The sequence below is a fragment of the Neolamprologus brichardi genome, chromosome 23 (genome assembly GCF_056152115.1).
Source record: "Neolamprologus brichardi isolate AB-2024 chromosome 23, ASM5615211v1, whole genome shotgun sequence".
Lineage (NCBI taxonomy): Eukaryota > Metazoa > Chordata > Actinopteri > Cichliformes > Cichlidae > Neolamprologus > Neolamprologus brichardi.
The window spans coordinates 39114088-39127379 of NC_142125.1; the positions used below are offsets into that span (position 1 = coordinate 39114088).

The 13292-nt window shown below is 40.7% G+C and overlaps 1 protein-coding gene across 1 annotated transcript in view; it reads right to left on the bottom strand.

Moving 5' to 3' along the window:
* The window catches only part of LOC102779710 (voltage-gated delayed rectifier potassium channel KCNH8-like), a 51346-nt gene that overhangs the window by 24395 nt on the left and 13659 nt on the right, over positions 1-13292 (bottom strand). The window contains exons 2-6 of the mRNA XM_087836698.1: positions 6823-7056; positions 6582-6713; positions 5027-5172; positions 4096-4354; positions 1844-2001 (exon numbers count right to left, since the gene is read on the bottom strand). Of these exons, the coding sequence (XP_087692824.1) occupies positions 1844-2001; positions 4096-4354; positions 5027-5172; positions 6582-6713; positions 6823-7056 (929 nt within the window). The remainder of the gene's footprint in view (positions 1-1843; positions 2002-4095; positions 4355-5026; positions 5173-6581; positions 6714-6822; positions 7057-13292) is intronic.

The following is a 13292-nucleotide window of genomic DNA, read 5'->3' on the forward strand; positions in this document are numbered from 1 at the left end:
ATTACACCACACAGAGACAAGAATTAATTCCAGAAACCTGGATGTGATTAAGAATCGGCAAAGAAGAAACAGGTGTGTGATTGCTCTGCTCTGCTCCTGTTTAAATCACGGGGGGGGGGGGGGGGGGGGGGGGGGGGGGGGGGGAGTTACAAAAATATGATGATGATAATCTAAAAAATAAATGATTAGAAAACAAACCAAAACTAACCCAACTCAGTGTCATGCTAATCACACACTGTATATACAGATCTGCCTTTAGTTGCATGGTTGTGTTGCACAAAAAAATCTGAAAAAAGTTCATGGTTCAAAGACAACTTCATGGGAAGTGTAACTGTAACTTTTTAAACAGGCACCTGTTATTATGATTTCCAGCTCCTCAGTTTTATTCTGGGACTTCACTAAAGTGGTGTTTGAATATCACATTTTTCTAATTTTGGTTCTGTTACCACAATGAGTTTTAAATGAAACAACTCAGATGCAGCTGATGTGTAGACTTTCAGCTTTAATTCAGGAGGTTGAACAAAAGGATTGCATAAAAATCTAACACAATCCCATCATTTCAGGGGCTCAAAAGTAACCAGACAAATTAAATAACTGAAAATAAAGTCTTCATTTCTATGCAACGACAGCCTGAGGCCTTGAACTCATGGAAATCACCACATGCTGGGTTTCCTCCTTTTTAATGCTATGCTAGGTCTTCACTGCAGCGGCTTTCAGTTGCTGTTTGTTTGTGAGGCTTTCTGTCTGAAGTTAAGTCTTCAACAAGTGACATGCATGCTCAATAGGGTTCAGATCAGGTGACTGACTTGACCGAGTAAGAATATTCCACTTCGTTGCTTTAATAAACATCTGGGGGGTTTGGAGGACATACACTCTTCGATCTTTTGGGTCATCGCCCATCTGTATTATGAGATTTTAACTGCATTTTAGCTGAAAAAATACAGTATATACACTCCACTTGTCACATCAGTACTTAAATTTTCTGTTTATAACATCAAGTGGTTAAGGATGCAACCAGGAAGCCTTAAAGAAGTGCCAGAAGTCTGGTCCTCCTTATCTAGAGTCCCACAGCCTTTTGGACTTGCAACCCCTGAAAATACAGACACATCTCTTTATGAGAAACAGCACAATGGGGACATGAGCTGTAAATGCTCTATAAAAAAGTAGTAAAACTAAATAAATATTAGACCAAAGTAAAAAAAAATAAAATTGTTTTTTCTCAAATATAAGAAATCTTTTGTGCATTCTTTCTTTATTCTAGATTTCTCTGGAGTGTAGCCTCATGTGCCAGTCTCAATCTTTTCTGTATGAACAGCTATCAGGATCTGCACTGAGCATCATCTGGCTAATCTACTTGTTTCAAACTGTAATTTGTCCTCAGCATACTCATTTATCAACTTAATTACCAGTTACCTAATAATGAGCTCTGGTTGATGCTAACCCTCTCGGCTTTCCTACCTTTTGAAGCCACTCTTGCAACAAATTTGCACAGGAAGAGCAACGTTTCAACAAAATATGGAACAAAAAGTTGTCAGTCACTTTTCAGTTCAAGTTTAAGTGCAGGCGTTGTCGTCTTGGTGACCACTGAGCATGTTCAGTTTAATGGCCTTATTAAATCAGCAGTGAAAGAGTTGAGCAGCAGGAGAAGTGCTACTGATAAAAGAATGAGGTCTGTGACCACCAGCGGGGCCCTTAGAGCCGCTACCTTCACGTCACGTGCACAAAAATGGATAAAAATCATAACTAAAGGATCACAAAAGCATAAGCAACAGTCAAGCAAGCAGGATTTATGCACCATGCCTCTATTCCAACCCTTGTGTAAAAGTCATTGCTGCAGACTCACCACACTGATATTGAAGGCATAGAGCAGGTCAAAGGGCAAGGCGGCAATCAGATCCACAGACAGCCAGGACGTGACGTAGTGAATATATATAGAACGGGCGTCGTAGACCACCTGACCCGACGTGCTCACGTAAGTTGTTCGGAAGTTCAACACGATATCTAGAACGAAGCACACGAAAGGCATCATTAAATCTGGAGATGACCCAGTTGGATGACCAAGGCTACGTCCACACGTACTCGGGTATTTTTGAAAACGGAGATTTTCCGTTTTCGTTTTAAAAAAATAATCCCGTCCACACGTAAAGAAATGAAGGAAAACGCTGCTAGGAACATGCCAAAGCAGCAGGTGGCGCTATATTCCTAACCGTGTAGAAATGTTGGCCAATCAGAAGTCTAGAAGCCTCGGTGGGAAAAAGTAAACAAAGCTGAGTCATATGTGTGGAGGGACAGTAACTGTGTGTGTATATGTAAGCATTTAAACACTGCACAGAGTACAATTAACAGTATTGTAGAAATTCATTTCACCGAAACAATAACGTGGCGCACAGTGTGACGTCAAAAAAGGTGCACACCTTTGACGCTGCGTTTTCTCCGTTTTTCTCGTCCACACGTAAATGCAAAAACTGAGTTTTTGAAAATATCCACCCTGGCCGAAGTTTTTAAAAAATCTGCGTTTTCAGTCACCGAAAACGCCGTTTACGTGTGGACGAAAGGTGCAAACGCATAGAAAAATCTGCGTTTTCAAAAATACCCGGGTACGTGTGGACGTAGCCCAAGACCAACCCAACTTCTATTGAAACAGAACTGGCTAGCAAAAAAAAGGAACTCCACCTTCACCACAGATAAAACAAGAAAGAAAAAGAATGACATCACAAATGTAGGCTGGAATGCTTTAGCAGTGTGTCAAAACCTTAAAGTCTAATTGACTCTCCTTCTTGTCATTAATCAGTCACCTTCTTGCCTAAAGCAACACTGTGTCAGTTTGGTAACTTTTACTTGCATTTTTTATGAGCAGTAGATGAGAAGCATGATACTGCAGCCATGCCTGTAGCATAAATATGAGGCTAAAGCCAGCAGCCAGTTACTCGGCAGAACCACAGGGACTGAGCTAGCACAACCAGTACCTGTAAATCAAACAAGTATTGTGTTTGCTAAACCAGGGTTGTCAAACATAAGTCTCAGGGGCCAGAATCAACCCGCTTTTTTAAAGCTATTTGACGGCTGTGGAAGGAAGCGCATGAATCTTAAATTATTTTAAAAATTATTTTTTGAAGGGTGGCATAAATTTTACTTTTATCTGTGTTTTCATAACTTAAAGGACCTCCTCCACGTTCATTCAAAATTCACCAGTAAATAAGTATAAGATAAACCATTAGATGACAGAAAGTTCCTGTTTTTTCACTGTTTAATTTTGAAATTTACAAAAAAAGAAAAAGAGGATTTTCTGCCAATTTTCCATTTGATAATTACAGGACAGTGGGTGCAATGAGCTAACAGAACTTTTTCTGTAAATTTATAGATTTATTTCTTAAGCCCATCATGCAGAAAAACTGAGATGTATTGTTAAAATATTCGTCAAAACTTACATTTTAACTACTGGTTTTATCTACTGTTTTTTTTTAATCAATTTTAAATCATTCTTTTTATTTGTTTCTTCCTGTTTAAAGTGTTAACCAGCTGCTAGCAGTAGTTGTGCACTAGTTTCCTCAGTTTTAATGTTGCTCCCCCCAAAAAAAGTCCAAAAAAATCCCATGGACACAGCTGCATACACGAGTGACTAATGTGAGCTCCTGGTGGCCTTTAAAGCAGTCTGATCTTACAAGTTCCACTTCCAGACTGACCCAGATTACCTAAACACAAACTGTATTCATGTTTTGGTGCAAATGGAACAAAACACAGGCCTGGACGACCTGGTTAGTGCAGCTGCAATGGGAGATGTAGAGTCACATGGACACTAACAGACCCTTTTGACTGAAGGGACTTTTCGAGAGCTCAGGACAGTGGGTATCATTTGTCTCGCAGACTGTTTAACGCAAACTTTTATGGGATTTGGGCCTTTGTGAATACTTTTGTGTGACTTCTATATGGATCCTTGATCATTTCAGGCTCATATTATATTCATTCATAGATGTTTCCACCAGAAAAAAAAGGTGCTCATTTTTAAGTGTGGTTCATAAAATTGGATAGAAAATGATAGGAGTTAAAAGAGAAATGACTGGCAGAGAGAGGGGAAGCATCTTAAAACGGGCTTACCAATGATAAAAAGTATCTCCACCAAGATATCGCTGACACTCGGTGGGTTTCGCGCTGCCGAGCCGCCGTCCTCTCGTATTTCCACAGCTGTGAAGCAAACGTTATAGGGAACCGTGATGGCCACGTAGAAAGTGGCCAACAAGATCAGCCAATCCCAGCCGGCCTTGAATGCACCGTAGTGAAGGAGGATGAAACGGGATTTTTGGACATCGGCCACCTTATACTCGGGGACAGGGTTCGCATTGGCTCCGAGAACGCTCTTGATGTGTAGCATGGAAAAACACATGAGAATTAATGGGCATAAATTAACAGTATTAGCATTATATATCTGCCAAGTTAACAATGGGGAGTTAACAATCGGAATAAAATTGGCCAAGCTGAAGACAAATGGCTATTCCGACTGTTCCTCGCATGTTGGAGGCAGTTTGGCAGTCTTTATGTCATCCAAGGTTGCTTAAATTTACAAGCATTCATCTTTTTGAATTGATATGCAGATCACAGTCACAAGCAAAGGTCTTGAAACCATGACAACCCCCTTAACCTCTTAAGCCCCAAGCCTACCTGATCTCCTGCTTTTTCCCCCGTATCAGGGGGCGTTGGGGCTTAAGAGGTTAATCAGTAAAGCCAGTAAACCCCTGACGCCTTATAGTCTTGTGCTTCAGTTGCACTCTCCTGGAGGCTGCAGCTTTCCCTACAGACAAAACATGCTGATGACACTGCTACTTTTGGCCTTGCTAAAGGCTTAGTCAGGGTTTGAAAGTCTGTGACGGGGTATTTATATTTAAAATGGCACATCCTCTGTGCATATTTTATTGATACTTAGCAAAGGAGAATTGTGACTGTAGAGTAAAAGTCAGAAGTCACTGAACTTTAAAAAAAAAAAAGACATTGGCTGTGAATAATTTAAACCACCAAACACAGCACATCTCACATTGTTGATCTTCAGCTTGCTCTTGGTTTTGTCCTGTTTCTGCAGGTGTCCCGACAGCTGATAGAGGACAGCCCGACTGCGCCGGCGCTCCATGTTACAGCCTGAGGGGCAGCTGATCTGGCGAATCTCCAGACCAGTTTCCTCGTCTGAGAGCAAGGGCACACAATAGGAGAACAAAGCACTAATGTGGCAGAAACTCTCACCGTGCTAACCTGCACATGCCTACAACTGAATCTAAAAGGAGGCAAATGAGAGATAGCGTGAGGACGACTGTTGTCTGGTTTAATTGAGCAACATTATGCACATTGTAGTAGTTTGGCTACACTGAGATCTGTAATCCAAAGCTAATATGTTTCACTTTAGGTCGTGGCTGTTCACCATAGCTATGGTGGAGAGCCATAATCTAAATGTCTGAGGTCGTGTAAAACACTACACTAATACGTGAGGTGATGACAGCATTACATTAGTGGAGCGATGCTGAACATTTACTCCCTGCTGCTGTGGAGCTGGTTGTTATGTCTTTACATCCCTCAACCACACATACAGAAAAGTTTTCAGCACATAACAAATCCCCTCCAGTTGAAACAAAACAGAAAACAGCACAAAAAAATAGGAAAACTGGCGATGAATTCTTGAGCGTTGCAACTGACCAATCGCGTTGTTGTGATGTCATAGCTTTGGAATATGGAGGAAAAGGAAAAAACAAATTTATTTGTTTATATAAAACTCAGCATTTAAGGTGTTTTCTTTAAGAATTCATACAATATAATAAATATTTTATCAAGTCAGGTTTTCTGTTAGCCAAGCTTAGGTTTCTCATGTTGGGTTCCTCGTGACAGTAAGCTAACGTCTTGGCTAACGCTAACTGAATGCATCTGAATGCTAAGACAGTGTAAACAAGTCAGCTGCGATGCTGATTCTGGACGTTGTCATCATGATGCAGGAACAACACCGACATAGGAATATTAGACCATGTGAAAATTTCCACTTTGGATATTTTCAGATAAACAGTCAAAGTAGCACACAGGAATCTCGATATGTGCTTTAAGTCCTTGATGTTAACAGTAAGTTTGCCCAAATTTTACCACTTGGGAAAGCAGGAGAATCGACTTGCCCGACTTGTTTGTGTTCTGTGAGAAGCTGCACTGATCCATTCATAAAGCTCCATCAGACCTTTAGATAGACAGCTGCAGCAGCTCTGCGTTTGCTCGAACCACTAGCATTATAGCATTATTTACAGCTCATCATGTGCAACGCACTCACACATCACTGTATGCTCACATCACATGTTCTTTAAATGCAAAGTGTATTTGTTCAGTGAATATATGCTGGCGCATTCATGCACAGCACTGCGCTTATGTGTTTTATAAGTCCATGCACAATAGGATGTTTTTATTTGACCCCTTCTCTTTAAAGGAATCATATGAACTGATGGGCTCTTTGCCATCTCTCTCGACAGAACTGACAGCAGGTAAGTGAAGTAGGTAGCTTGACTGATTCGCGTTAATGCCTTGCTCATTTCACGTGAATTGGACAGGGAGTGGATGGTGCTCACCAATGTCCGATTCATTGCCATGGTCCTGGTCCTTGTTTTCTGTGATGTCCTTATGTGAGACCAGGAACAGAACCACCTCGCCCTTCTCGTTCTTGATGGGAACAATGTCCAACAGACACCAGAACTTAGAGCCTTTTCAAGGAAAAGAGATCAGAACACAGACACATATTGGTTTGGAAAAAAGAAACACAGCACTAAACGCTATTTAACTTGTCAGTCTGCTCCAGCAGCCGAGTCTTACCGCTCTTCTTGTACAGAATGATTTCAGTCTTGAACTCCCGGCGTTCATCCAGAGCTTTTTGCATCTGTGTGGTGAGAGGGTTGCTGGTCTCACTCCCGTACAGAAAGTGACACATGCAGCTCTTCTGCATCAGCTCGCCGCGGGCAAAGCCGGTCAGTTCGCAGAAGCCATCGGAGCAGTAGACAATGGGATAGAGAGACTCGACCTGAGCATTCCCCAGGACGAAGTTGCTGTCTGAGCGGAGGGAAGATAGGAAAGTGATGGAGCAAAGTCACAAGGGAGGAAGAAGGAGAAACATAATCAGGGTAAGAGTGCAAGAAAACTGGAGAGCAGTCAGAGGACAAAAGAACAAAACCAGAAAGCTCAAGTCGTTCTCTCTTGTTGTTAAATGCTGATAAAATACTTAATTACCACCAAACAACAGCTTAAACCAGCTGAGGCTGGGAGCTGTGCCTTTAAGGATGGGTTTTGCTGTGCATCCTGTCACATTCATGCACCACGTTGTGGGGTTAGCACCTACAGGTGATTATTACCAAGATTATTCAAAAGGTATCGCATTAAAATTTCATCCACGGCTGTCTTTTCTTTTTTTCTCTCAGTACTCACTCTCGCTGCGTGTTTGGCTCTAAAAGGCTTCTTCTCACTTTGAAGAGCTGTCCTCAAGGAGAATTTAACATGCCTGCTGCTTTTCAATGAACTTCAAAAAATAATCATCTCCTTTTCTTTGTTCGGCTTCTGCACCTCCCGTGCATTATAATGTTTTTTATTATCTGCTGGGTTTTTTTTGTTTTTAATCACATATTTTATGATTTGGGGCCACGTCAATTTATCCTTACTTAACCTTTAAATAGTTTCAGACCGAAATTAGCAACAGTATTTTCTTCTTTGTGTCGGCTTTGGCCAGTAGTTAACATTGTTAAGATTTTTATATCACTCTGTTAATTTGAAATCATCTCTTTGCAAGTTTCTATATTCATTATATTTTTTATTGAATCGTCATGTGGCTACAACATTCGGTGCCTGCCCTCTGCCATTTGTATGCTATCGTTGGGAGGTTTCAGTGATTTATTTATTTAATTTCTTTTCCCAAAAGTAGACATTTTGAGATTTTAAGGTAAGCTTTAGCTGTTATAATTAGAGATGGCACGATACCACTTTTTTATGTCCGATACCGATACCGATATCATAAATTTGGATATCTGCCGATACCGATATGAATCCGATATAGTGTGTTTTTTAATCAACAAAACGTTTTTTTAATATCTTGCTGCATTTTGTATAAGTTTATACTCAAGTTTAAATAAATAACAACACTAAAGCTATTCTGTTATACCTGTATGTAAAAAATACACTGCGTCCAAAATATGTCATAGTTCAGCAATACTGATCAATCTAATAAAGTTAAACCTACTCCATCCTCCCTATTCTGGTATTCTAAAGAATACTTAGAAGAAATTTTAAGCAACCTAACTAATAGGGCTGCAAACTCCCAGCACCCTCCACCTCATGATGCTTAATCGATGTAATAAAATTTAATTTGATGCAGGGGGAAAATGCACAAAAATAAATTATTTTTCAAGAATAATTAAATAGATTCAACATCTTTCTTCAACAGAATTGCAGACTGCACAGATGGTATCTTCCCAAAGGAAAAAGTACTATAGCTTACTAGGGTATATTAGACTTAACAGTTACTATATACAGTAATGGACTTCTATATATTTTACACAAGATTAAAACTTTGGGTGTAAGAGTCAGATAATTATTTATTAAAAACTAGATATTTTAAATGAGAATAAGAAAGAAAAGTATGTCTTTGTGCCCCCTTTTCCCTGTTCATGCCCTATCGGCCCCCCTGGCTAAACTTTGCTAGATTCGCCCCTGCACAGTTACCAGCCGTCAGCTACATAGAAAACGATCCTGCTGTAGAAAGTAATATTAAATAAATTCTAACAACAGCTTATCAAGCCTAAACGTGCTGCTGTTGTTCAGCCGCTGGTTTCCTCTTTCTGGTGAGAAGTGGGCCAAAAACAAAAAAGAGAGACGGACTCGCGACAGAAAAGCCGATCAGCTGATCATTAATCAGTTTCACGATTGAAGCAGCAGGAGAGAGAGAGAGAGAGAGAGAGAGGGAGAGAGGCAGTCGCTCCAGGTATGGTTGTTAAGCTTAACGCAGGAATGCTTTACAGACATTCAGAGATGAACTTACACACTTGCTTTACTTCTCTCTGGGAAAACGTCCTCATAGATGAAATGCTGGTTTGGTAGCAAGGCTACAAATACACACAGCCGCTCTATCACGTGATGCAAACTGCTGCTACGTGCTACGGTTATGAGCCGAGTTACGCCGCGTAGCAAGTTTTGTGAGGTGCTTTTTTGATATTTAATGGATCGGATTACATTTTTTATTTCTCGCCGATATCCGATCCAGTAATTTGGGTCAGTATCGGACCGATACCGATACGTAATATCGGATCGGTCCATCTCTAGTTATAATATCATAAAAACTAGTTACATAACACCTAACCATTTAGCTATTATATAAATACTGACATATCCAATTTTAAAAGCTATATATTAATAGTTAGCCATAGCTCAGTTACCAAACTAAAATTAATTCTGTGTGATACATTTTTCTATAATTTCTTTTAATATATACACATATGAATTACTATGAAGAATTTAGGTATAGACTGACTTGGATAAAGATATTATAACATAAAACCACAGACTGTATATTAGTGATGGATGCAGTGGTGTCTTTGATTAAAATCCTATTTAATGGCCAGCAGGAAGTGACTCCAAAAAGATAAATATCCCAGAGATGCTGAGCACTTGTTGGCCCTTTTGCCTTCACTCTGTGGTCCATCTCATCCCAAACCATCTTGATTGGGTTTAGGTCAGGTGACTGTGGAGGCCAGCACTCACTCACCTCATTGGTCAAATAGCCTTACACACCCTTGAGGTGTAGCCATGCTGGTTCAGTGTGCCTTCAGTTTTTAATAAATCACCAGCAAAGCACCCCCACACCATCACACCTCCCCCTCCATGCTTCACGATGGGAACCATGCATGTAGAGACCATCAGTTCACCTTTTCTGCGTCGCACAAAGACATGCCAGGTGGAAACAAAGATCTCAAATTTGGACTCATCAGGCCAAAGCAAAGATTTCCATTGGTCTAATCTCCATTCCTTGTGTTTCTTAGCCCAAACAAATCTCTTCTGCTTGTTGCTTTTCCTTAGTAGTTTTTTCTTAGCAGCTATTTGACCACAAAGGCCTGATTCACACAGTCTCCTCTGAACAGTGGATGTAGAGATGTGTCTGCTACTGGAACACTATGTGCCATTTACTGTGGCTTGCAAAAGTATTCGGCCCCCTTGAACTTTTCCACATTTTGTCACATTACAGCCACAAACATGAATTAATCTTATTGGAATTCCACCTGAAAGACCAACACAAAGTCGTGTAGACGTGAGAAGTGGAACGAAAATCATACATGATTCCAAACATTTTTTACAAATAAATAACTGAAAAGTGGGGTGTGCGTAATTATTCAGCCCCTGAGTCAATACTTTGTAGAACCACCTTTTGCTGCAGTTCCAGCTGCCAGTCTTTTAGGGTCTGTCTCTACCAGCTTTGCACATCTACAGACTGAAATCTTTGCCCATTCTTCTTTGCAAAACTGCTCCAGCTCAGTCAGATTAGATGGACAGCGTTTGTGAACAGCAGTTTTCAGATCTTGCCACAGATTCTCGATTGGATTTAGATCTGGACTTTGACTGGGCCATTCTAACACATGGATGTGTTTTGTTTTAAACCACTCCAGTGTTGCCCTGGCTTTATGTTTAGGGTCGTTGTCCTGCTGGAAGGTGAACCTCCGCCCCAGTCTCAAGTCTTTTGCAGACTCCAAGAGGTTTTCTTCCAAGATTGCCCTTTATTTGGCTCCATCCATCTTCCCATCAACTCTGACCAGCTTCCCTGTCCCTGCTGAAGAGAAGCACCCCCAGAGCATGATGCTGCCACCACCATATCTGACAGTGGGGATGGTGTGTTCAGAGTGATGTGCAGTGTAAGTTTTCCACACACAGCGTTTTGCATTTTGAACAAAAAGTTCCATTTTGGTCTCATCTGACCAGAGCACCTTCTTCCACATGTTTGCTGTGTCCCCCACATGGCTTGTGGCAAACTGCAAATGGGACTTCTTATGGTTTTCTGTTAACAATGGCTTTCTTCTTGCCACTCTTCCATAAAGGCCAACTTTGTGCAGTGCACGACTAATAGTTGTCCTATGGACAGATTCCCCCACCTGAGCTGTAGATCTCTGCAGCTCGTCCAGAGTCACCATGGGCCTCTTGGCTGCATTTCTGATCAGCGCTCTCCTTGTTCGGCCTGTGAGTTTAGGTGGACGGCCTTGTTTTAGTAGGTTTACAGTTGTGCCATACTCCTTCCATTTCTGAATGATCGCTTGAACAGTGCTCCGTGGGATGTTCAAGGCTTGGGAAATCTTTTTGTAGCCTAAGCCTGCTTTAAATTTCTCAGTAACTTTATCCCTGACCTGTCTGGTGTTCTTTGGACTTCATGGTGTTGTTGCTCCCTATATTCTCTTAGACAACCTCTGAGGCCGTCACAGAGCAGCTGTATTTGTACTGACATTAGATCACACACAGGTGCACTCTATTTAGTCATTAGCACTCATCAGGCAATGTGTATGGGCAACTGACTGCACTCAGACCAAAGGGGCTGAATAATTACGCACACCCCATTTTGTAGTTATTTATTTGTAAGAAATGTTTGGAATCATGTATGATTTTCGTTCCACTTCTCACGTGTACACCCCTTTGTGTTGGTCTTTCACGTGGAATTCCAATAAGATTGATCCATGTTTGTGGCTGTAATGTGACAAAATGTGGAAAAGTTCAAGGGGGCTGAATACTTTTGCAAGCCACTGTATCTGGGCTCTAATCTGAGGTCCTGTTAACTTGTGATTTCTGAGGCTGGTGACTCGGATGAATTTATCCTCAGCAGCAGAGGTGACTCTTGGTCTTCCTTTCCTGGGCCGGTCCTCATGTGATCCAGTTTCATTGTAGCACTTGTAGCACCTGGTTTGTGCGACTGCACTTGAGGAAACATTGAAAGTTTTAGCAATTTTCCAGACTGACTGAGCTTCAGCTCTTAAAGTAATGATGAACTGTCGTTTCTCTTTACTTAGCCGATTGGTTCTTCAAGAAAGGCACACCTGTAAAGTGAAAACCATTTCAGGCGACTACATCATGAAGCTCATTGAGAGAAGGTCAAGGGTTTGCAGCGCTGTCAACAAAGCAAAGGGCGGTTACTTTGAGGAATCTACAATATAAAACATATTTAGAGTTATTTATCAATTTTTATTTGCTACATAATTCCATATATCTTGCTTCATATATTTGATGTCTTCAGTGAGTATCTACAATGTGTGTCCAAACTTTTGACTGCTAGTGTGTGTGTATGTAAGCATACGTAACTTGACGAGCAGGCTATGATATAAGCCAGAGCTATGACAAATCTTTTGACAGCTTAAGTTATGCAGCCAGCCTTGAATAATTCATTATCAGACATTGGGTTAGGTATGATGACTGACTCACACTCTTAAGGCATTCATTCCATTGAGATCATTAAAGTCCATGCATGCATGAATCTGGGGGACTGGAGCAACCACTTTGAAGAATGTGAGCAATACAGGATGAGAGAGCCAATGATTGAATGAGATGAGCAGGAATAGATGAATCAATAGATGCATATAAAGGGACATTGCTTAAATAATTGGGGACAATGAAATTTTATAATTTGCACATTAATAAAGCATGCCCAATGTAAATGCTCTTGCCAGACCTTGAAGCACTACTCAGACATAAATATAAACTGCCTCTCAGTGCTAGAGGCTCATGGAAAGTCACATATTTCTCCGAGGCAGTACACTGAAGTTGTAAATCAAAATAATTAACTGACAAAAAATATTTTTGTGCATATTGTGTCATCATTAAATATATGGCTCAATAAAATCTCATTTATAGTGACACAGACATGTGAAAAAGAAAGTTTTCATAACATAATAAAAGAATAGCAGCCAAATGCTACTAATCAACTGCGTTTGATTGGCTGATAACCAGCCAGTGTGAGCATCTCTTAAAAAAACTAAAGTTTTGGCAGTTTGCTGGTCTGGAGCATTCAGGTGTGTTAACACAATGTCACAGTCTCCTCAGGCGTGGATACCCAGTCAATTCCACCAAAGGTCAGGCTATGCAATGCTCAGAGAAACTACAAAAACAAAACAAAGAGCTACATCTACAGTTAGCATGTTAAATGTTAAAGTTCATGACAGTACAATTAGAAAAAAACGTTTCCAGGAGAAAGTTTCTTCTCTTCAAAAAGTTCATGCCATTATGCCTCAGGCTTATGAAACTGCATCTGAAGAAGCCAAAAGACTTCTGAAACA